Below are 26,387 nucleotides of genomic sequence, written 5' to 3'. Positions count from 1 at the left end.
ATGGATGTTAAAAAATGCCGGGTATTTCAAATGTTTACTTATAGAATAATAGTCGTAATATAATAAACAATTAGCGTGCAATAATTATTTCACATGCCTCCTGTCTAGATCTAAGCAATCATTGGGTTAACACATGTCAGGTCAATTATCGTCGAAACGTCGGAATCCGATCGGTCATATAAACGGGCAGAAATCCTACTACAAAGATCCTAAAAGCTACTGATACCTTTCCGCGTATTCAAAGACTTTTTAGTTACAATCATCTTCACTGACTATAGTACTATATACAAAATTAGTAGGACGAACGAAATGTTGAGTCTTTGGGGGTCTTCGGTTATATGCAAATTATTTAACTGGCTTATTAAGGCTCACATCGACATCTTCTCGCTTTTTGCAACCCGTCCATAAACTATACGTACGTGATCAGAGTTTTTTTTGTCTACTCTCAATCAAATCATGAAGGAATTTGTCTAAAGAGTTCTCCTTTGATTTTCTTTTTACTTTTTTACGTTTTTTGCAGTTCGCAGTGCTCAGCGAGCTGGGCTATCACCGCAGTGAGGTGCAATCTCGAAAACTGTATCTACTGCAATGCGACTCCGTTTGTTACAAATGTCGGACGCATTTTTTTGCTATTGTCTGCTGTCAGGTCTCCTGTTCGTGGCACAGGCCACAGCTCAACAAGATGGTAAGTACTCGGCTGATGTATAATAAAGCTTGCGTGTACACACACAGCAGTTCCGCATATGTTTGTCAATACTTGCATGTGGATATGTTCAGCTGTCCGGGATGTATATCGGATATGGGTCTGTTCGAAATTCGGGTATAAACGATGCACGTATTTTACATAATTGTATTCGTTCCTGTATTGAAAGGTATAGTTTGAAATGGTGAAAAGTAGAAGAATTATTTGGTTCTTCAATAGAAAACAGAACCAACCAGAGAATGCGATTCGAGAAGCTGGTGGTATGTCTATAAATTCACTTTTACAAATTGATAACTTATAGATTCTATAATGATTATGATTCACGTGTTTTATAGGGGCACATATTTTATTTCGTGCCATTTGAAGGGTCGGAGACAAAAGCTGAACGTAATTGAAGCTCTGTTGCAGAACGCACGACCCATGCGTAAACGACACTGGGTTGAATCAGGCTTCTTGCAATGACGCATTCGGACCGACAAGCAAACCCTTCCAATGATATGGGCTATACTATTTTATAGCATTTAAAAAAGGAACGATACCGAATTGGGCAACGAGTAATTTCTGCTACTGACCGAATTAAAAACGATGATGAGAAGGAGTGAAGAGAGAATGGACTGAAGGAGGACGACGAGGAGCATGTTCCCATTAGATTTCCTAATGTTTTTTCTTGTTTTTAATGCTTAAAAAGACGGATGACGAACCGGGCCGGCAAACGCGATTTCAAGTAATAAATATGGAAATAATATTTATTGTCAAAAATATCTGTTTGTACGTTTATAAATAATCTGCATTTGACATTTTTTTTTATTAAATCAACATCAGATTATCGGAAACCGATCAGTCTTTCAACAGTAGCTAAATGGAGAATGACCTAGGAATGAAAAGTGCTTTTTGCTTTTTCTAGTGGTCAAACTAGGCGTTCCTTAGTCGAGGAATTACATGCTCACCTATGAACCTGCGCCATTCAAAGCCGTCAGGGTTTACAGATTTAAATGTCAGTATCAATCCAATTGAAAGTACCGAGTCGACAGCGAATTATGGAATTCTATAAAATCCCGGATCGTTTTGCTCAGAGCTCTAGCACTATAGTCGTACAGTTTATTATTATCAGCACATTATCCGGCGAAACTAAAAAACAAAAAATATTAGGCAACAAGAAGGAATAACCCCTAAACGCTAACGATTAACAAATATCTATTACACTCTGTCAGTCTGCAACCTACGAGGAGAAAAAGGGGAAGCTAATGACATGGTCTTTAGAGCAGAGTAGTCTTTAATATACTCGACTACCATTAGTCCCCCCCCCCTTCACAGCCAATAACACTTTCGGGTTCGATTAAACGGCACAATAATAGGCTTAGAGCTGCTGTGCAATCATAATGCTCAGTAAAATATTTTTCCGAGACAGTAAGAACAGTCAGAAGAACACTATGATGAGTATTGTTCTTCTTCTTATAATGAAATCCTAACAAGCATCCATAATGGGCTAATAATATATTCTATCACAAGCCCAGCCCATATACACTGACGCACACTGTACACGTCGTAATATCCAAAATAGGTTGGGGCTGAGACAATCTGTTATTTCCATATGTGACTGTGTATTAATAATAAGCTTTATAGTTGTTATTATTTTTTTATTACACTTACTACTTGCGTCAGCTTTTTTTTATCCAGCAAAGGCTATGAACTTCCTGGACTCTTATTGATAACAACACAGCTTAATGTAGGACAATAATTCAGGGCTTAACTTCCCTGGCACTAGGAGTCCTAGAATTTGAAGCCTTTAATTAAGACTTTTCGATGCTTTTAATGCCAGACCCTCAGTGTTTTATTTATGCTATGGGTCTCAACGCTAGACAGAGTTCCGACGTAGAGTGTAACTACTCATTTGGCGCTAGCAAAATTCTACATAGTTCTGCTGTATTCAATAGTGTTAATTTCAATGTCGCTTTATGGGATCCAAGTAATCTTGGAGCTGGCTGGTAGCTGTGTCTGCTAAGACGAAAAGCCTTCGGCTTCGAGAATGACAGCGGCTTTATTAAGCTGCTTCTCCAATCTGTTATGGCCCACCCTTTTCTTTAGAGAAATCAAGCGGTGATCGATTTACTAGCCCTTTTTATCCACTCACATAGACACGACTTTGCAAGCCTTATTGCCTACATTTCGTCTAGCAGCTTAAAGCCACGCGGTATTTAGTATGGCCACACAAACTAAGCAGGGGTCTTTGATTTGAGGTTATGACCCTAAAAAGGCACCGAAAAACGGGCTGCAGAATCCTATTTTCTATAGGAACAAATGAAGAGGGCTAAAAACTGACATATTTTGTGGTTTAGTTCTTCTTTTGCTGGCAGACCTAATATTTAAATTAGATGGATCCCGTCATTGTGCATATAAACAGCATTGCGACCGCATAGGCCTCTGACTTCTAAGCTTTCCGAGTGTATTATAGGTTTCAGTACCGCAATTAATACCGTGAGTAAAGCAAAAGCGCAACTGACTCATATCGATGTTTTACATCGTCTTCACTCGGAAGATTCACAATCAATTCGACTTATTGATCTAGGAGTTGGCTTGGACGGCTTTTCCGGTGACGCTACAGATTCTACAAACTGCAACAAAATTCATTTAAGGCTATGCACGCGGTACGATAGCCACTGCCGTCTGTCACGGAATCCAATATGAAATTGTCGAAACTGTTCAATATATCATTCCCTGACGATGCGTAAAAGCATTCGTCTTCGTCACTTCGTCACAAAAAAAACCTATTCAACCGCACTAATCGCACAGAGAGGTCAGTTTACTGCACTATTAGGTCGTCGTTCATCGTGTGGCGTCGGCATTTGTAGCCTCGAGAAGTAATATGTCATTTTTCAGAAAAAGAATGCGCATTATTTTTGTCAAACCAAAGGATACAGTTGAATAGGACCAGCCGGTTCGGTTTCAAAGAAGCGCGCAAGTGGATCATTTGACGGTCGCCCTGGTTGTAGATGCATGCGGTTCAGAACAAGATCCATTATAACATATAATCCAGGATAACGTGAAGGGTGCGAAGGCGCTGCAAGACGTTTTCTAGTGTAGAGGAACGTCTGCGCTCATCTGGAACTAGTGTTGTTATCGTAGAACCACCGAAGAACAAAAGACCACGTACGAAGAAGGACATGTGATGTCCTGTCACTCGGACATTAATTTTACGGTGTGCTTTCATGGGCAAACGCAGTTCCTGCAGTTCGCACGCCAAAACAAACGCTTAGGAGAGAAAGTCTGTAAATGGGACCAAGATAAAACTAAGGGAAACCCGGCAAAACGAATTTCCAAGTGAAACAGACTTTTCTGAATTCAAATGTTTAATGACGTTGTATATTTTTCGTACACAGCAAAAATAGCGTATTTAATAGATGATTAGAGCATCTGTGATTTATCATTATTTTAAAGATGTAATTACTTTAGGAGCGGGAAAATTGGCGCACTCACTTCGAAACGGCGAACCTATCTTCGCCTCTTTCCTTCCAACTTCAGAATATTATAGGACCCTTTTCAAGCCCTACATAGTCCTAACTCTGGATTCGTGTACAATGTTGTTTGTTAGTCCTTCCCTGAACTTACAAAAATTCCGTTTCTGCAGGTTCGTTAAGCTACTGATCAGCGCAAGCTTTGTAGCGCGTAAAAATTTCGAAATACGTATCTACGTATATTTCTAACAGAACCACAACACGTTACAGACGACTCGGCCTTAGACAGCGCTTGTTGATACTGCTGTTGATGGTGGTAACTCCAAACGCTATTTTCATGAGCTAGATTTTTTCTCGTATGTCGATGCCTTTGACATGAGTGGCTGTGAACTTTCGTGACGGAATCTTCTACGCAGTATTTTAAGTAAGCCTCACCAGGTCGTCAACTCTATCCTACAGTACAGTCGCTTACATCGCATGACCAGTCCACGTTCCACATATTTTTCGGCCGTTCACTGGCATTGTGAGATTTCTACAATTATCACAATTACGCATAATTCCGAAAAGTCATTGCGCCAATACGCTGCATACAGTTGTGAAAAAATCCAGTAATAAAGCTGTTACCGCTATCGGTTTCTATTCGAGCTCCTTTGTTACCACTTTTTTTTTGTATACCTGAGTTAGTTCTGGCGGCGTCCTAAATGCGTACACCCTTGTCGTAGTTTTTAAAGCGATGTTGAAGGACGCGACATCTAACACGAACGATATTGAGCTAGTAAAAATTTTGACTGTAAAATTTTTCATTTGAGTTGTAAAAATGAAAGCTGTTTGTCGGATTCTCACGAATAACGTTGCCTGAATACTCGCACACGCCTCGTAAACGATCTAAAGCTTATTCGAAATAATTCATTTCTCTTTCATAACACATTTTCGATCGGTACAGCGACGTTCTCCCTGTCCTCTTAACATCAACAAATTTTTGATAGTAGCAAAACAAGTTAGTTGTCTGCATTTATGAAGATAATTTGGTAAAGCTGAATATAATACAAATCGAATATTTCCGTAAACACTGGCAGTGGCGAAATCAGAATGGACCATAGAAAGGGTATCTTTGAGGAGGGAATTTTTACTAAAACGCTTCTCATAAGTTTCAGTTTTCCATTTGGCGTCCTGTGTAGTAAACACTCGCAAAACAACTGCATGTCATCAGCGATAAGGGGACGCTATAAAGTATGGCATACCGGCTTTGCAACTAACTACCCGTTCTTCTTGTTAAAATCGGGCTTTATATTAATTATTTAATTTTATCTACACATTTAGAAAGTGCCGACATCTCGTTTATTCGTAGAGTGGTAATAGATTCTTAGTCAAAGCAGCGACTCTCCGAAAAGCAATTGGCTTTCATTGTGTTCTGCAAAATTCAACTCTAGGACAGGCCTCGTTATGGCCTAACAAACACCTATAGATAACGACAGTGTTTTTAGTAGCAAGCAGCAAGAAATATAGCCATTCGTAATATAGTAGTAAATTAAACCTGAAAATGTTTATTAGGAGGATAGATACCTAGTAGCCTCATAAGAATCAGATTCTACTATATATAGTATCTTGTATATGACGTGGTGGCTGTTTACTGTTCGTGCCGACCGATGCTATAAAACAACGGTATTGTAAAAACGGTTAAATGGCTAAATACAAAATCGCCAGCGTCACGCTACCTAACCGTATCCCGTCTATCCCCGAATTTTGAGATGAGCCATTGTTTTGACTACTGAAATGCAGCGAAAAATATACTCAAAAAATTTGAGAAACTAGCAAATTTTAGTCAATTCCTCGCAGATTTTGAGTGTCTAGAAGGTAAAAGGAATGCTGTCTACAGATATCGAATTCGTGTAATTCGCACAACACAAATTTATCACAAGAAAAAGGATCTGAGATCAGTTGCGATGTCTTTATATCGTACAGCTTTTGAAAAAACCGGGCTTTTTTAGTCGTTTGTTTCATTAGAGATCATCATAAATCATCATCAACTGAGGCCAATTGATCATATTTACTGCTTGGGGTGATATTTACGGAGCAATGAGATTTCGATGGCTATATGTGGGGTGGCTTTAGACAAGCGGACACTTCAACGCATTTCGTTAGCTGACCTACTATTTGCCCCGTTCATAGTAGGGCGACCATTGGAACTGTTTACTGACTGACTATCAGTCACTGACCGAAAGTCAGAAGTAGATTTTCGCCTGATCACTATGATAGGTGGGTGCAAAGCTTCCTACAAGTTCCATTTAATTTAGCGGTATAGGGAAATGAGAAATCCGCGCCTCTAACAAAATATACCGTGGAGGTTTACTTCTCAAATTAAAAATAAAGAATTTCAAACAGCTTTATCATTATCACATTTATGAAGAGCAATGCAAATGATAGCAATCAGCAACGTTTTCCCATAGGCTGAAAACTCCAACGGCAATACATTACTGGGTTACGTACATAAACTAAAAAGCTGAAGTTGCAATCTGAAAAGCGTTTTCGTTAATATTTTAAGTTCGTGACAATGTGGACATTACAAAAATTGGTACTGGGAAATAATTGTAGCAAGATGTGCATTAGATATAGATATTGATACGTTTTCAGCTCTTCAAAAATATAAGAAACTAAAGTTGAAGATTCAAAGGCTAGGTTTAATAGAAAGAAAATCAAGGACCATCTTTTGGACGAGGTCTTTAGGGGCGTGAGAGCTGTCCTTAGTACTCTATAGTGACCAGTTTTAATGCATTTGATAAGAACGGTGCAACTATGTTAGACCTAGATGCATAACTTCTGCTTTGATCGTGCAACAACGCAATTTGGCTGTGCGTCAGCGCCGAAGCCATTACAAAATATAAGTTAACTGTATAATAATCTACATCGTGCACTCTATGCTAAGCGGACACCTTCGTTGAATCATTTACCTAAAGAACTACATAGGTGTGGCTATACTGTGCCACGAAGTTTCGTCCCGCAGCAACACTACGATGAACTAGCGCTAGTAAAGAGCGCAGGTTCAACTTAGCGAAGATCTAGTGATTATGAACTACCTTGTCTATGTAGTCTGGCTGTGGTTAGGTGATGGTTACTATCCTCAACTTGCGCGTCCATACGGTCCACCTTGATGGATAGGTGGGAGAGGTACGAGATTCCCATTTGTGATCGATATCACTCGAGTGCGTTGACCGCAGGAGCAGCCGTGCCCTCTCAGGGAAGCCGCTGTTTTAGCTGCCGTCTGTTCTAGTGTCGGAGGATAACAGTAGAAAACGACCCTTCATGCGTAAAGCACGCGCGCGGGGAGTATACCGATAGACAACACTCACTTATATAGACTGAGCAAAGATGGCCAACGGCATTTGTACGTATGTATTATAATTAATAGTATTTATACATTGAACTGAATGGGAATAGCAAATGGGTTAGAGGGTCGAATAAGACCCATACAGTAGGGCATGATGTACATCACTCTGCGTCATATACAATGGGTTTGGCAAGCCTTCGCTAAAGCGGAAACAACAAAACTTTATTTTACCTCGGAGTTAACCTAATTAGTATCGAAATAATGTGAGAAAATTCTTGCACTCCAACGACGCCTCATTATCACTGAAAGCTATTAACAGTCATAGAATATTTTAAAGTTGTTCCTTTCATTAGCTTTGAATATCGGATCTGAATTTTCTATTAAGTAAATATTTGTTTGTTCTAAGTAGCAACGACAAGACCTATTCTGATCTAGCCCTATTCGACTACTTATTGCTCTCCTTTCTGCGCCTCTGGTAGAAGCTAACTAACGTAAAGTAAACTGTGTCCCAAATCGTGTGTATATATCCCTCAAACGTTTTCAATCCGTCAAAAGTAGATAGCGCTTAGAACTGAGAGTTCTTATTAAAGTCATACGTTTCCCATGGGATAAAGCTAAGTGCGAGGCATTCGACGAATTCTCAGCCCACAGCTGGTTTTCAGCAGAAATCATCTATAAACTTGATAGACAGATGGACGTTGGCTTGGTTCGACTCAACTCTTGCAATATCGGAACGAGTGAAGTCGTGTCTGCGAGTAATTCAGGAGGCCGTGAAAGGTAGAGGCCAGAAGATAGGCATCCCAAGAGAACCGGAAGATTAGGGCATGCAGTGAGAACGTGCCTCGCGTCCTCGACAGAAAAGAGTCATGTTATTGCTAATCCAAGGGGTAACTTGCTTCTCATTCAAGCAATTCTGACCGGCTTGACCCTCTGTCTCTTACCGACATTTAGTGCGAAAGTATATATACTCAAGTTTGGATTCGCAGGGGAAAAAACTGACCGGGGTTCAAGGTCTCTTTTCATCAGGGGAATCAATCTTACAATTGGGACCCAGTGTAAGGCCGCTCCCTAAGAGCGGCACTCTTACAACCATAGCTACTTGCCTTCACGATTAGAATACTGCCAGCAGCGCCAACTGCTATTCCTAGTTCAACAACGATTGTTTATTTGATCCTACACGTCACGTAAAGGACAACCGTAAACAAAAAAAACGTTACTTAGTTCTTAGACTTTTAGCTCATAAGCACAAAAATCTTTACTATTTTTTTTTCGATTCCTTCTCATGTAGTACACAAGACGATAGTTGATGCTCTAAGAATAATCCAGTTGAGACTCCAAGCGAAGTCGCAAGGTGAGCTGGAACTTAGGTAAAGAATCAAGAAAAGGTGTTTTTTCTTTTTTCTTCCAAAGACGCATTTGTACTACAGTTTTAGCAGACGAACGATTATGCAACTGTGTTTGCAGGAAAGGATTGAAACGGATCACAATAAAGGCTCTCCCCTTACCTAAATCATTCACCCAACCACGTGCCATCGATTGTTGAACTTCTAGCAGTTTTCCTAGTGCTACCTAAGATATCTACTTCGAGAAGTATGGTCGATCAAAGAACTTAGATGCATGCACTTTCTAAACATAGGACAAAGCTTTCCCTAAGATTTTACCTCATACGGCACGCATTACAGCAGTTTTTGTTTTGACAAGTAAGTTTGGATGCCATTATTATATTATACCATTGTATTACAATGTATGTATGTATTCTTTATTTGTGCCTGTTCGATAACTAGGTATAAAGGACCACCTTATTTTTTAAAATCCACAGCTTCATCAAAGGCTTTAGTCGATTCCACCTTTCATCAGAACTTTGAAAGAACTAGAAGTGTGCCCAAGTCTTGAGGATACAATTAATCCACTTATCGGAAATATTAGACGTTTCTACTGGCCATCGATAGCTCACTATAATCGACTATGGTATGGTTATATCAAATAGGGAAACATGCATTGATTAAGTTATTTCTACCTTCTCTTTACATTGTAGTTAACAGATAGAAAGATAGATAGATAGAGAGAGGGAGAGAGAGAGAGAGAGAGTATCCGTACATTACCCTTCAATCTTCCTTTATACGATCCGATTATGGCTTGTGGTTATGAATCTAGACGCTGTTCGTATAATACATGATACAAGCTCGTATTCAATATACAAATATATATAATACGAGACACATGTAAGATAAATGGTAAATCCATGATTTTTGAGCTTTTTACTTCGATGAACTAGAAAACGGCTTATTATTTATTTTCCTTTCACAAATTCCATTCGCGACAATATTCTATGTGTAGCTGCTTATACCTTTTTTTCTTGCATTAAGTAAATATATACGAGTGAATGAATAACGTCATTACCAACATCTCGGGTCCCTTCCCTGTATATACTGAACGTTAAGAACTCACCAGAGTAGGAAAAGTTTGTTCATCATGAAATATTTAGAAGGCCACCAAAGAGGTGAATCCTCAATATTTGATTTTTTTTGTAAGATGGAACTAATTATATTTCTGAGCGAGTTACCGCAATAATGATATGATTGAAACGGCAAGAGCCGTATAAAAAATAGCTTAAAAGAAAGGTAATAAGCTAGGCCTGCCTAATTGCGGCTTTGACCTAAACACAAACAAAGACGAAGACGCCTGAAATACCTATCATTAAACTTAATTAGGGACTAAATTAAATTAATTTTTCGTCGCCAGTTCAGATTTGGGCAATATTTTCAGCACGGCTTCTGCTTGAGTCATTCTTTTTCTCTTAAATACTTTGTTACTGCACCAATGCAGTTGGTCGTGAGATACAAAGGTGAGCTGATTTTAATGGCCTGCTTCCTATAGCTTTTCTATATAATAACAACGAATTTCGCCATTGTCTTTTTTTTCTGTTAGGTGCAAATTATCGTTTATACAAAGAACTATCACATAATATCGTCCGCTATATAGCACCTCCGTGGCCGCTGGATATTGAGAATGAACGAGGTAAAGTCCGTAGCCGGACCGTGTGCTCTATATGAGCGGTATGATGAGTCGGGAGGGGTTATGCCCTAGAGCCACGAAAAGCTGCCTCAGCGGTAACATCCAAAGCGGATAATATGCTTCGTCGCCAGTTCTCAGGCACCTCATGGGATACTCAACCGCGCTTTCAGCAAAGGTCACCTCGAACGAATTCACTTAGAGCATTGTTAGAGGGTCATCCATGTCACATTGGATAGGCAGTGATTAATATTAGTGTATGACCTAGTCAGTTTTATTTAAGCATTCGTTTATACGAATAGATTGAAAAAAAGGATTAAAAAAAATGATCGCAGCGCTATAACAACTATGTCAAACCCCACAATGGCCATACGTCTGAAGCCTTTTCCATTAAGTGTGCCCGTCTTTCGTTTTTACATAGTTAACTTTCGTAAGCGTTCTTGCAGCGAAGGAGGTGACTAGCTGCGCAGTTCTCTCTTACATAATTGACTACGAGACGTAATAAAACAGAAAAGTGACAGTTATTTAATACTTTCACTATACACTGTACAAATAGCTGACGGATCTATGGTTTTATAGATGTGTTTATTACGCGTTTTTGTCGATGGGTCGTAGTCACTATTGTTACTTCGTCATTTAATCATGACGAGCAACTTTTTATCATATTGTAAGGCACAGTGAGTGATACGTCTGAAAAGCAACACGAACAACGAGTACGGTACAGCATCTGTGGCTAAGCACTTATCGCTATCGCATTTGTGATTCTATGCAAACAGAAGCTTCCCTCTGGGCTATACTTCAAAGTTCTTTTACTGGCTGAACGGCCTACGCAGGTGTAATGAACGAGCGTACTACCCTATCAAAAGATACGAATCGAGAGACACTTACTACGTTTTTAATATAATAGCTCGAAGATAGACACGCACGCACCCCTGTTGTGGAGTGAGTATATGGTCAGACATTTATTGGACGTTTTCAGTAGGAGGAGTGTCCTGTACTTCGGGTATTAAGAGGTTTTTCTTTACAAAAAAAAAAAATTGACTATGAATATCAGCCGAAACCATTCCGAGCTCTAAAAAATTCTAAATCTCGACCTCGGAAGGTTAATGGTATCGATCCCTAAATCGAGCGTGAGGACGTCTCGTATTAAAGAGTTACGAGCTCAACTTCTGGCAACTCACCGTCATTAAAGTCGTCTCTATTTAATTCTAACTCGATTCACGCTGTCTATCCGAAATAGAGTTTGCTCGGTTATTTTTGGTAATAGGCCGTTACGAGATGATAAAGCACAACTTAGCTCTAAAAAGGTTACAATAATAATAATGGGGACTATTAACAAAAGCATTCCATAATAACCTGAAGTACTTCTAAACGAAACTCTAATAGCTCGAAATATAAAAAAAAGAGCAGTGCTACGTCACGCCGAAGTCCTGCATCACTATTCACAACGTACTGTCTTTAACGATACCCCTAAGAAAGAACGTGCTTCATCTTACTTACTCAAGCAAATGGTGTTTTCAGAGCGAGCGAATCGCTCCTTACTCAATAGCTGTTCTTTACTACATCAAGTAGACTTTAAACACCGCGAACTCGTAAAGGAATATCAGACTTTGTTCACGATTCCCCACCGATGAACGCACTTTCTGGAGATATGAGATCGATCACAGATCTACGCATAAAATTATATTAAGCTGCCGTCCACTGAAGCAAACTATATTATTACACGACGTGCGTGTCGTGGCTGTCACATGTCTTGAACGGCGGGTTATTTTTTACGTTTGTTTTGACTACGCTCGAAAAGTGAGGACCCAACGAAACCGGATCAGCTGTACCATAGCGTTTAATGCAGCGGATAATGAGACGACCTCATTCAACCACTCTGACCAGACTAGGTCATGCGTTTGAGTACGCTGCTAGCATCAACATCTCTTGAGTGAAATTAGGTACCATTGGACTTTTCGTAGGTATTCCTCGAGACGCTCAGAAAATGAAGCTATGATTTCTACTGCAGGTTCGCGGCAGAAAAGCACCTCGACCAGAAAGGTCGGCTTGCGTTAGGTTTTGTAGTGATCGAAGGGAACGAAAGGACAACAAAGATGACATCCTGTTAATAAACTAGTCGGTACGTGGGTGGCATAGTCAACTCGATTCGTCCGCTCCAATCGCATCCGTAGCGCTCATAACAAACGACAGGTGACGCCTTCGCATGTTTTACTTTTACTTCCCTTTTATATATAACAATTTTGATAAACAATCGATATGTTTGATCGATTGTCTGCTAGCACTCCAAACCATCAATGTATTCCGTCCTAATTATGATTGCTGACCATAACCAGTGTTTCCGTCGACCAGAGAAAATCGACTATGGAATAGTAATTTCTACCTGTCGATGTCACGTATTTGTATGATTTGTTGATGACTTTTTGGAGTATTTCTACTATAAGTAATAACTAAGTTAAAAAAAAAATTATTATTTGGCTTCAAAAATAGCCATTTGGAAAACGAAATGTGTTACTCTATCAAAACATCATAATGAAACGGAACTTGCAATTTCGACGGAACAGAAGTGCAGTAGTTGGACCTAGTTTTCCAAAGTCAGGAGCACGTCGCCACCCAGATTGAGACGTGTTTGAAGAAAAGCAGTTCCAGCGAGTAAGGTTTGTACCGGCCTGCTAAAGCTGAGAAAGTCTAAAGCTGTCTCATCCATATAGTTACGATTTAAACCTACGGTGATTGTAGCAGGAAACATATGTGATATTTGAAAAATTCAAGATGTCGTTAAGCCAAACTTGTGTTCGTCACATACACGTAGCTTAAAACATCGGCCAAAAAATCTGCGTTGATTGGAGCCTCTTAAACCTACCACGACGACACAACACTCGCAATGAAAATGCATACTACTAGGCTGTCTATATCATCGAAGTCAAGTTAGCTTTTTTCGAAGTAATAGGCGGGTAGACCCATTGACTGGGCCTGTGGATCCTATGCCAAATTAGGGTCACGCATGACTGGCGTACGTGGAAAGCAGCGGCATGAAAGAATTGGCTGCGGGAGCGAAGGGTCAACCTAGCATTAAAACCTGCTAATTCCGACGTAACGAGCTTAGTTTTAGCGATTGATTAACAGGTTGGAACATCAGCGTCCTCCCAGACTGTTAAAAGTGTTGTCGTTCCAAGTAGGTAGTTCCAGTGTATAGAGACCTTCTAAAGCGATGTGCTTATACAAAGGGAACGAGTTCCACTGAATCAGTGATATCTAATTGGATTCAGCAAAGTCCGCTTTTGAGCCATCGACAAGATACGTAAGTGTCAAATATATATTGAGATAGTGATTGCTAAAGCGTACGTTTTTGGGTTTCAAATAATCGAAATCGGAAGATCTACAGCTTCAAGTCTGACGGATTCTCTCCCATTGTAACCCAACTGAAAGTACTGGGAAGCATACGCATGACAGTAATAAATGATCGAACGTAAACCTTAAATATATGCGCAATCATTTCAATGACTTTACATGTTTTCATTGACCATTGGTAGAACAGTTCTGTTGTATTTGCGCGTAGATATCGTAGCGCATCGTTGTTCGAAAAGCTGATCTGGCATCGCGCCGGCATACCGGACTTGTTTAGGAAGACTGCCGCTCGCCTTAGTCGGCCTAAAGCTCGATTCGCTCTTAATTATTTCGGACTTGTATCGCTGTTCGACGAAACGACGGCTGATATTCTTTAATTTTACTCGATCACTAAACGCCCTTCGGGTCGACCCTGGGGACCGTTTGAACGGCCTCCACAAACAAAACAACACATATCAAGCAAACTGTCATTGAATTCGCCAGAGTCCTAGGATGACAACAGGAATAACATTTATTTTGCACAAGAAAAGGCACTGCGTAGACGCAAGCTCTACATCACTTGATAATAATCGCGTATGGTTCCACACATGAACGTATCAACGATCATTCCCTTTTTTAGAGAATGAAGAACTTTCATATTCAGTTAGCCAGTTACCCGGTGTTAGCATACATTGCACCTATGGGTTCAGTGTTATTTGAGACGTACAACTATTTTACTCGTAGACAAATCTTGATCTCGATGAAGACTGTCATGGTAATGTCCGGTGTGGTAGTGACCGTCATGGTGATGGCCGTTGTGGTGATGGTTGTTGTGGTGGTGGCCGTTGTGATGATTCGTATGTTGATCGTAGTCGTCTGGTGAAAGAAATTTCTGGTTCCTGTGCATCTCGCACTGGACGTTCTGTATAATATTGATCAATCCCCGAGCGACTTTTGACTTGTTCTTCATCATGAGTTGATCCAGCTGATTCAACTGCCGTTGGGTTTCCACGTCAATTTTCGCCTGTGTTCTAATTCGCCATTCCTTTAGGGATTCTTCGTACGCTTTGAACTTTCGTTCTTTTTCTTCACGATACTTCTCGGCTTCGTATTGCGCTTCTTGTTTGGCCTGCTTGATGCGTCGAGCCTTACGCCGTCGGGCTTCGGCAACTTTTTCGCTAGCGCGTCTTTCCGCTTCAAGCAACTGCTGAACGCCTCTCGATTGATTCTTTCGGTACTGTTGATACTGCAGATGTGGGTTCATCTGTGCAGTGGGATAGTTAATGTTTTGTTGACTATAGTTTATTTTTGGCGTAAGATTTGGCCAGCCGTCGTGGTTAGGTGACCTTTCGTGTCGTTCATGATGGCCGGTCGTCGGAGTCCCCAATTTCTCCTGGGGGCTATGTTGAGGCCGGGTGTGATGAATTCGTACCGATCTGTCGTGATGGTATTGTGCCTTGTCTTGATGACCCTGTTGCGGCGACTTCTCATGGTACCCTTGTGGATGGGCTGACTTATCATGATGACCATGTGGGCTTCTTTCTGGACCACGATGAGGTTTATCAAAATCATGACTCGTATGCGACTTGTCGTGACGAGGCTTGTGCGATCGTTCATGGTGCGCAGGGCTGTCGATCTTGTTACAGGTAGTACTATGTCTCAACTTATCCTGCTGGTCCGGCAGCCTTTCTGGATTGCGGTCTCAAAGAACAAAACAGGGGATACATGAATAAATAGAAGACAGAGAGAACAAAAAGTTATTAAATTAATATGTCTGTACGACTGGAGCTGAAGGCCCTAGCCGATAGCTTCCGTGTACAAGCATACGCATGACATTGCATCGAGAAGAAACGACAATTGCGTCTTACCACATGGTGTCTTGGTGAATAGTCCTAAACACTCTAATCATTAGTCCGTCCGCAAGGATGCATAGATTCATCAACCACTGTTTATTTGAATTGTGTCAGCCTTTATAGTTTGGCATTGGCCCAAACCCTTTTTACTCAGCATAAAGCATTATAGATGTGAAGTGGATATTTTGCTGTTTCATGCCGAACTATTCAACAGGAAAAAACTGGAATTTACAAAATACATGGCACGCGCGAGTTATATCTAGACCGTAAAATCTATAAGAACCATAGTTTTTAACGGCTCGCCTCCAGCAATTCAACGACGCTTCACGTATTAAGATGCGATACCCCTAGAGCGATTATGCAACGTAACTATGTAAGTTCCTGAAAATATGGCTTGCCTATGTAAATTTTTATGTGCAACGATAACATTATGACGGTTGCAACAGATCTAAATACAGTTGCTTTGATTTTAGTGCGATCTCTTAATGTAAAAAGAAAAAAAATAGAAATACAAAAAAATGAAAAAATTGCTTTGAAGCTACAAGGACATGTTGTACGCCCCAAAATGGAGGTGATTTTTATCACCACTTGAATGATAGGGCCGCCTAAATTAAATTAACATTATTTCAATTTCAAGCTCATTTGACAGTTGCTTGCAGAAGCTAGCAGCTGATCGTATTATCAATATACGTTGAGTTAAACCACCAACAGTATTAGTTCCTCCATATTATAATAATGGGCACTCGGTTCTCATAAACCGAAACTGCAGAAAAAAAGATTTAAATAAATAATGAGATTAGTAGTCCTATGGGCAAAAAGTAGCGAAACGGGGGCAGACCCGTAGATCCTCGTTTGACTTACAGGGCATTTTTCCAAAAAGATATTATTCATTGAAAAATCGACGCTTTCGACACTAATCGGTTCCACTTCGTGAGGTGCTGAAGCGAATAGACGTAATCAGCACGTTGCTATACCTGTAAGGTATAAAATAGTTTCGTGAAGTTACAATTCTGTAGCACGATATTGAAATTCAGTCGCACCTCGGGCACATACCGTCAACATGTTTGTTCCTAGGATCGTTTCAAAACTTATTACCGTGAAACTGTATTTGATGCAATATTTTCTTCAATTAAAAACGCCTGCTGTACAAAGTGCGAATGTATAAGGCTTTTACTAAATAAAAGAAGGGACCCCGAATACGAATCAGTGACGCTTCGGCTATCTCAGACGTGTTAGACAGCCTCGTATCGGATCCCAGTGGTGTTTTAAATATATTGATACAAAGTCATCGTTACTGGGTTAATGCAATTCAGAAGATGACGATCCGAAGACTCCGGTGTGGACTATAGAGTTTATGATGAATAACATTGTTCGCAGTCCTTATGCTTTACGTTTGTCATGTTACAGGTGGCAAGGGGATAGATTCTGATGAGACTTCAAGACAAGGACACCTTGCAATTAACGTTACTTCGCAGCATATACTATAAAATAAAATCTTTCAACACCTTGATTTGAGTAGTATATATATATATTGCATTGATATTCGATGTATTTTTTGTGTGCATCCGCTTCCTCACTACCACGATGGCTCATTATAATTAATGAGTAAGTAAAAAATAGTAAGATTAACTCAAGAAGAGCTAACTGCCAAACTAAGTTAGCATTGGAAGCTCGTGTGTAAGGGGTAGCAGCGCGAGATAGCAACGTAATAACTTAATCTTCAATTATCGGTGCACTCGAATGATCCGTATGGTCTCACTCATCACATGCTATGCTATGTATAAACATAATCAAACCTATTGGTTAGTTGTCTAGTAGCAACGTTACCGGAAAGTGTCCGACGGATCGACAGCCGGTTACAGTATGTGGTGATAAAAAAACAACAAAACACGGCTAATTTTATGTCTTTGAAGCGGCCTTGAGGCCGTAGAGGAACAGTCGCTTCATGGCAGATCTGGAGGTTTTTTTTGCCCAAAACAAAAGGGTTTTATACACCCAAAAAATCGAGCGCGACCCTGCTTAAGCACATTACCCTATAGGTGGTTTGTTCAAAAAGCAAGTCAACGCAGAAATTATCTCTTCGGGATCTTCCGGAAACGTTCGTCTTAGAATGTTTTCTTTCAAAACACATTACTGGCTAAACAAATTATTACGTTTATTAGATTCAACTATAGAATCAACTGTTTTTTAGAACATTTTTTTTCTCATATTCAAATACGCTGTCAACTGGTAAGCATAACTGCTTTTTTACAGAACAAATTTATTTTTACAAAACAGCTAAAGTATTTATGCGTAATCCAAGAGCTCTGACGTGCGTTCTGGCCTCGAGTTGCTAAATCTGTTAGCCAGTTGCTTATCCTCTTGACCTGTCAATCGTTGTGTTATCTGATTAAATTTCAGGGATTCCCGATAATTTGCTCATTTCGTCCCGTCGAATTCGGCACTCACATTTGCATACGCACGGGCGTCGAGTGGAGCCGCGGGAGGTCAGGGCAAAACCCCTCGTCAACCCTAAGAAGGATGCAGCTGAAGATGGCCGCGAACATCGAACGAATAGGACCAGTAACGCATCAATGTACGGCGATGGCGGCAGCAGCAGTGACGCCAAAGACTACAGTACCGACGTCGCCACTAACAATAGAGGTGGCGGCGGCGGCGGCGGCAGCAGGAGCAGCAGCAGAGCTCACGACGTGAACAGCAGCGATAGAGTGTATCAGCGCATCGATGAGGGTAGCGATAGTGAGCAGGTAATGTAGATCGGTCGGCCTAGAGTTTTGCATAGCTGCCTTTTATGTTATTCTACCATGTAGCTATGAAATCAACTGGGTAAATTACGAACTGGGACGCGCCGGACGTTGCTTCCAGACAGTAGTTGTATGACCTAACAGTCTTATTATGAGATGAATAAAGTCGCTTTTCGCTGGCTCAGGATTTAAAACTCAAACCCTTGATTTTCTATTATGAGAGATTGTTGTGTGACAGCGACCTCGTTACCAGTCGTCCAATAATAATCGTCGAGCAAACGCAGTATTGGCAAAAACAAAGGGAAAGCAGCCAAAACAATTCTACAAGACGATGAGAAGCCTAGATAGGAAAGGACTCGAAGGAGCTACTGAATAATGTCACGTAAATGTCCCAGGAGAAAGTAAGCACTAAACAACTAGTAAAGTTGTTTGCTCGATCGAACTTCACATGATACGTAGACGACCTCTCTTCACTCCGATGGCGTAGAAAGCTATGGATAAGGTTCAGAGTGTGAGGTATCAGGCAATATGTTAGCTACCTCGACCGCCAAAACGTTAAGAACAACAGTGGGGTTGCGTGCAGAGAACTGATGCTGGAAACAATGATGGTGGACGTCTGCGGTAGTCAGTTTCTATCTATCATAGTATCATTATAATTTGTGTCTTAACATGACGACATGATCTGTGCTAACTGGTTCCCTATTTACTCGGCGACTATAATACATCTCCTTAACGTAGTAGTAGCTGTTATTCATTTAAACTCACCGGCAGCCTCAAACCATATAATAAGCAGGCCCAGCGAAGTTCAACTTTGAAAGCTGCTTGTAAACTATATGTATCCAAAAAACTAGCTGTTGAAACACAGCGTAATAAGCTTAAGTTGCATACACGATAATGCTTCAGTGGCGTTCATTGTCTTTTACGCGTATTTTATGGTATGTAAGTTTACTTAGGATCAATGTAAACAGCAGGAAAATGTTGTTTGCCATATCGTGAGAACGTCGCCTTTAAAGTTTAGTCTTCTTCGTCTAAAGACTGAAACCTTTCGGCGCCAACATAAGCATCAAAAGTATATCAAGTTGAGTAGCGGAAAACAGGTAGAATACATCATGTATTTCATCACACGCATAATGTAATGCATCAAAATGGCGTGATCTAAACCGGCGACGAATAAGCTACGGATAACGAATGTAATTTAACCTATTTCTCCTGTTGGACCATATGTCACTTATATGCATATCTATATCCTCAATGCTTTTGTTGACAATCACTCGATTATCAGAGGTTGCATGTTTTTCTATGCGCCATTGCTGATGATACTGATCCTTGTGCTAACGTGATGATGCAGGGACACACGCCGTATAGTGAACATCGCATCAATGGCGGTAAGACCATTTCGTTGTCGCTGAATCATCTCGATGAACCGTCGATGCAGTCGCAATTTACCGTAGCGGGGCCAAGTTTGTCAGCGGTGACCCCTCCGGCCCTCCACGAGCATGGAATGGCGGACGATCCCGCAGGCCATGGCGCTGACCATGGCAGCTTCAATCATACCATACTATTCGGAACACCGATCTCTCCCGTGGGCCATCAGGTACGTAAGGACTTCAATACCTTCTTGATTTAATTGTTAACTAGGTAGAGGGGTTAGGCTGGTTTCGAAATAGTACTCTACTCTATTACAAATAGCTCTAAGTAGTACTTATCTGCGTGGTGCTTCTGTGAATTTATTACGCTATGCCCTGAGCTGATGGTGAGGGTAAACCGACATATCATGATTTGAACATGAATTTCGGTTTCGGGCCTACATTCATCGCATAGTAACGTGAAAGTAGACAGTACAAATTTTCTAACGTAGAGAATTATCAGCAAGGTGTCTGTCTAACTCCTAACTGAAGGTTAACACCTTTACCTTACCTTAGCAGATTTAGTCATCTGAAGTGCGTCCGTGTGAGTATGTGCGTGTGTGTACGAGGCTTCTACAGGGCCGCAAACAAACAGGGCCTTTGAGAAATACAGGCCAGAAAAGTTTATACAAACACAAACATCCATACGAAATAGCCTTCGCAGGTTGATAAAATCGCGGCACTGGCTTACACAACCGTTTCAACATAAAATACGTTTTGTGTCTATGCGATGTAATAACAGCAGTTGATAGGATCGACATTTCTATACAGCTCCGGTAGAGCTGTACCTGATTATCTACCAAGCAGATGTTTGATCTCTACTCGGCGACCTATTATATGCCACGAAGATATTTACTAAATCGAATAAACTATATCAAGTTGCTTGTTGACCACACCTTTCATTGCAAGGCCAGAACTGTTGTGGTTTTTGCTCTCTGGGATTCAGAAATGGCTATTTATTGATTAAACCTTTGATTAAATGACAATAAGTCTGCTATCAGCTACACCCGTTGTGGTAAGGAGTATACCGTACAGTGGCGAACTACACCTAACCACACGGCATTGAAGAATCATCTTCAAGGGCATTAATAGAACAAACTAACAGAACCTCCTGTGTTGATACGAAAGAAATAATTGATGAGTTGACAATTATGTGGCGAGATGTATTAAAAGAAAACCTACTGGAGCAAGTCAACTTCGGCAGCAAACAATTTAGCCTTAGGCCAATTCGTATTAGGGAGTACCTAGTTAGACCTATTTCTAACAGAAGACGCACTTTTCTGTAAGACACAATTAAACGTCTGTGGGAACAATCAACAGCGAAAATTACTCCTTACCATGCACGTACGTAGATTAACAGAGTAGGTCACTCACCCTTGAAGTTTACATTCGAACAGACAAGTCTTCGCAGCTTGTCTTGTTTCTTTACTGGTATAGCGGGCAATAGACTGCAGCAAAGTGTACGCCTCCTGCCGTAGGTAATAGCAAATCTATGGTTAATAGAAAACTATAAGCAAGACCGTATTCTGCAACGCTGAAACCGTTCCTTCGGCGACATTAAAAAAGCCTATTCAACTGTACTGGAGACGCGTCTGGCCGCCGATAGTCGGCCGATTAATTTGGTATCGCTTATCCCTTGACACACCAATCGAGTCTGTTGAGAATGGGCCACAGGTGATAGACAGGGACTTTGTCCTCATATAAAAACGCTTTACAAAAATGCTATTTGGTATACTCGCAGTTGTTTGGGAATCACTTAAATCACCGGGATTTAAGTGTGGAAAGCTTCGTTTTCTTTCTTTGCCAAACTAATGAATTGGGCGGGTGGAAGTAGAACGCTATTTGACATAGGTATGATTAAATAAAAGACTAAACCATTATCCGTTCAACGCTGCACAGTAACCATTGCTGTGGCCGAAATCTGTATCGTCACTAGGGAACCGCGAAACACGACAGCTTCCGCTAACCGGAACGGCAATCGTCAATAATAAAAATCGTTAAGTTAATTAGAGGAAAAAGCGTGGAACGTATGAACCTCAGAACATACGAGATAGTGATTGGAGGAACTGTATCGTACGGAGCAGATGCTCTGAGATTGCGCACCGAATTGAATAGATGATCAAATTTAGTATAGAAATTCTGTCCTTACCTATCAGTTCAGTCCCGCATCTGTATCGCATGTGTTCTGTACTTGAAACTAACAAAAGGTCAGAATTATTCGTTTAGAGTATTAATCACAGAGGATATTGTATATTATACACATTAAAGATTGGCGGAAACGTAGTTTTGGTGGACGTACACCGGCACATTACTAACACACACATGTTTACATCGAAAGGTGAGGGATCTATGTTGGGCAGCTTCAACCGACGGCTTGAACATATCAACGATCCGATACGTGTTACCTGAATAAAAATCTTATTCAAACATTATAAAATGACTTATGAGTGGGGCATGACGTTTATGAAATGACCGCCATCGACACACACACACAAGTCAAGTAAAGCTTTATTATAGTTTGACAAGTACGAGATGTTCGATGAACGCGTATAACAATACGCTGAGCCAAAGTGGGGTTCGATGTCCAATAACCTCATAAAACGATCAACTTCACAAGTTCTTTCAATTTAGTGCGTTTTACTACGTCTACACACGCACTCCAAATAGGAGCTCCTTTCGGCCTAAGGAGATAAAAACCTAAGGATGTGAGATTTTGCCACCAAAAAAAAAGCTGGCCGCCGACCTCGACAGGTGTCCACATAGGCTTCTGTTAATTATCGCGTCGAAAGCAACGTGCATAATGCGAACACGCTTATATATTAGCTTTATTTTGAAATAAAACATAGAGCTTTACATGCGAGACTCTTCTCAATAACGGAGTGAGCTTCACGCCTTCATGTTGACTTTATCCGTTCAGGCGAATTACTCGTATTCGACCTGAACCAAAGTACCAGTCTTCGAATACCCAATGATGCGTCTGATCTTTTCAACTTTCTATGAAATCCTAGTCTGTGTAATGATAGTCATACGATCGATGATAATGCACTGAAAGGCGTGTCCACGATGCCTCTTAGACACGTGCCTCGTACGATTAAAAAGTTCTCACCGCAGATTGTCGCAGGAGCTGTTTCCGCAAAATCCCATATTGGCTTAAACTGTAACAAGATCATTTTGTATCGGTGCAGATATGATAGCTTCATCATTGACAGGAATAGTAACTTCTATTACTTTCGTAAAATACGTCGCATTGTCATAAATGTTATGTATTAGCAGTTGGAACTTTGAAGTCGAAAATAGAGCTACGTCACCGCCTTCACATCAAACCTTTACTGTTGAGAGTACAGATCGCCGTAAAAATTTCAGATTGCCGACAATTAAGCCTTATCTGCTTATGGTTCACGGATCACAATATACAAATGCGGATGGTTTTGAAAAACTCGCTAAAGTTTTTCAAAACGTATCCTAATAATGACTTTCTTGATTCTCACTAAAGAACGAATTGCCATTCCGCCTCTAGTGAAAGTGGCACGCGATCGAAATAAAAATTCATCTGGCCTATTCGGGGACGGACAAGCTTTGCCTAAACGCCAGGCTCTCTTATATACATCGTGGTATCTATTATTTCCATCTGTGAATCGATCTCTTACTATGTTCGCCTTCGAGGGACCCACACGGTCCGACACATATAGATAACCGTCTGATGGCTAGATAACTTCTAACTTTCTAATTAATATTTTATTCATTATTTGGACCTTTTCTCACTGCTCGATGGATACCATCCAAAATGTCGAATGGGACTTGATATCGATCACCGTGATTAGGTTGCCTGGTGTCACGACGAATCGACAGATCACGAGCACGCGGGTGGCGTATCCATTGCGTCGATTCGTTGGGAGTTCGTATCTGTTCCGTTCATGTTCACCGCCTTCGTTATTTTGGCCGGACTTACCAAAATCAGTAAGTGATATTATCTGACCATTGTTAGACTAGAGGAAACATGTGCATTTTTTAAGGTTCTCCGTCAATAGAGAAAGACGAGCTGCAGATAGTGTATATGCCGCCTTGCAAAACATTTTTAGGCCCTACTACAGATGCACATGTCGATTACTATGGTTTAGTTAACTTATACAGGAATTTCATTCGATTTACGAAGTGTTACAATGAGGAAATACTGTGCATGCTATGTTTTTTTTACTAAGTTACGTTAAATAATCGATTTTTATTGTTCGTGGTATAAAGGAGGATCACACACATATGCAGACCACCCTATATGTTATAAAATATATTGGATAACCGAATATTGCGAACGGTCTATATTTGACATATCATTTCATGTAATCATACTATGTATTCAAAGTGTCCCACAAAACAGCTGCGAAAATTAACGCACAGCAGGCCTGTATTGAAATAAAGGATTTAGTCCGCTTCATAAAAAAAAGACCTACATGTCTCAATTGCCTTTAGTAGAATTTTAAGCTGCAATCTTCTGATCCGAAGGCGGACGCCTCATTCAATAGGCTCCAGAAACATACCTTCTTACTTCATACTTAGAAGACACCTTCTAAGATTAAGGATGGGAGTTAAAGATACATAGTTTAGAGAGTAAATTAGAACCTGGATGGCCTGCCTTTTAGAGAGTATCAGGAAAATATGCTGTTAATTTTACTGCGAAAACGATGTGTTCTATCTAAACATAACATTTTGATTGTTGTCGTGATGTGGCCATGTGACCTTTCTCAATCTTATTTCTTGATTGGACCAAGATTAATTTATAACCTGTCAACAGGAAATGGCTGTAATCTAGAGAGACCAGGTACCTAACCGCTCCGCCGCAGTTAGAAGCATTCATACTCATACTGAACGACTACAGTGTAGTAAAACAAAGATGTCTGATAAGTCCACAACAACCATGAACGTTCGACGGAAAAAAGAATTGAAAAGTTCGTTAGGAGGGAATCTACCCGATTTGGTAAGAGCCAACCTACGTTGATGTACCGAAGCGTCGCGTGGAACAAATATCAGATCTTGTTTGTGCTAATCATAATTGGAATACCCATACACAAGAGGGTGACTCACACACGCAGAACAGCCTGCCAATTGAGGGAGCGACCGTTTAGGGGCGGGCCATGCCTTAAGTTCCACGAATTGGCAACATACACCGTCGGTCGACTTGGCACGTAATTCATTATTTATAGAACCAATTGTATTTGCAACTATAGAAGCCCGCTTGATGCTGCTTATTCAGAATACCACCGTAGTATCAGTAGCGTATGTATTGGCTGTCACATATCACTAAACAAATAAGTGAGACTATGACTATGCATTTGTGCGATGCTATGGAATCAATACGCGAACAGGGAACACCAGGTAAACCGAACATCGTTCGGAGAAATTGCGTCAGTTCGCAGTGCGACCAAGTAACGAGCCTGCGAAATAGGCCGCCAAGGTATCCGGCAGAGTCGAGGACGCTCCATGATAATTTGTGAAAACAATGCATCAGCCAGGTTTCTTTATGGATACATAGCATTTGATCCGGTAGCAGTGTAGCTCGTTCAGGAGTCGCTGGTTCGAGTCCGCCGATACGCATTACGTGTACAGGACTTGTGTGAACAATAGTTAAAGTTGTAATGTGCCGTACACTTAAATAAGGTACTGAATTTTACCAATTAGGATTACCATGCCCAGCCAGCTCGTCGACTGTAGAACGATAAACTGATCTATGTTCTTTTCTATCTCGCCGCTATATTAAAACCGATTTGACGGGGGCGGTAGATGTTCGTGGAAGGCCCTAATGGCATTCCTAAGGGCGGCATCGTGAATGTAAGCTTTGCTAAGTTACCGTGGCGTATACATGGTTAAATTTATCTACTAGAAATCTTTACCCCGACGAAGAGTATCGATAGACGACCGTTGACGCTTTCCTTTTGCTAAGATTTAACGTGCATTCAGTTATATCATTCTAAGCCTAAGTTGTACTATAACAATACTTATGTCACTTGATTCGAATCGGAACAAAGTTATGGATGACTCAATATAGCATATGACAGATAGAGCGGGTTCGTTGGTAAATGGTAACTTGAATACAAGTCGCAACTGATTTTTCTACTAGGAAAAGGAAACGGAGTTCCAAGTTATAGACAGTTGGTAATACAAGTCATGCCTTTGGGTTTGGTATGTCAAATCTAGGGTTTGCGTAAAAAAAGACCGAAGAGGAACAGCTCGTACTTATCTTAATCGTACTTAACTCATCGTAATTAGCCGCAAACTATCAAAAGGCGGTAGTTTCAGGAGGAGGCCAGAGAGATATAGCCTAATGGATTTCAGTAATCAATTCTCTTATGAATAATCCTGAATATTGCACGAGCAATATATATGAAAGCGCCAGGTCGCCCGGAGCTTAGCAGAACCGCTTTATTAATACTACTCTGAGATAGATCAGGACCCAGCGATGTTTAAAGGCTTTAACTATGTGGGCTATTTTAAATGACACTGTGCCATTTTCGTCGAAAAATTGAGAAAAGACTAAGCACCCTACAAATTTCAACTCGATGTTAATGAAAGCTTC

At 40.6% G+C, this 26,387-nt stretch overlaps 2 protein-coding genes across 2 annotated transcripts in view; one reads left to right on the top strand and one right to left on the bottom strand.

Moving 5' to 3' along the window:
- LOC111259807 (Na(+)/H(+) exchanger protein 7) overlaps positions 1 to 26,387 on the top strand; it is a gene marked incomplete at its 3' end in the record, with an annotated part of 61,971 nt that overhangs the window by 21,079 nt on the left and 14,505 nt on the right. The window contains 4 exon segments of the mRNA XM_022832048.1: positions 521 to 685; positions 18,073 to 18,419; positions 19,765 to 20,010; positions 23,644 to 23,779. Coding sequence (XP_022687783.1) covers positions 589 to 685; positions 18,073 to 18,419; positions 19,765 to 20,010; positions 23,644 to 23,779 — 826 coding nt within the window.
- LOC111259808 (uncharacterized) lies at positions 14,326 to 21,657 on the bottom strand. Its single transcript, XM_022832050.2, has 3 exons — positions 21,197 to 21,657; positions 16,534 to 16,646; positions 14,326 to 15,520 (listed from the first exon to the last, which is right to left on the bottom strand). Exons 2-3 carry the CDS (start codon positions 16,538 to 16,540, stop codon positions 14,532 to 14,534), a joined length of 996 nt encoding a protein of 331 aa, XP_022687785.1. The 5' UTR covers positions 16,541 to 16,646; positions 21,197 to 21,657; the 3' UTR covers positions 14,326 to 14,531.

The sequence above is a fragment of the Varroa jacobsoni genome, unplaced genomic scaffold, assembly GCF_002532875.2.
Source record: "Varroa jacobsoni isolate VJ856 unplaced genomic scaffold, vjacob_1.0 scaffold_369, whole genome shotgun sequence".
NCBI classification, from domain to species: domain Eukaryota; kingdom Metazoa; phylum Arthropoda; class Arachnida; order Mesostigmata; family Varroidae; genus Varroa; species Varroa jacobsoni.
This window is presented reverse-complemented; position numbering and strand designations above follow the sequence as displayed.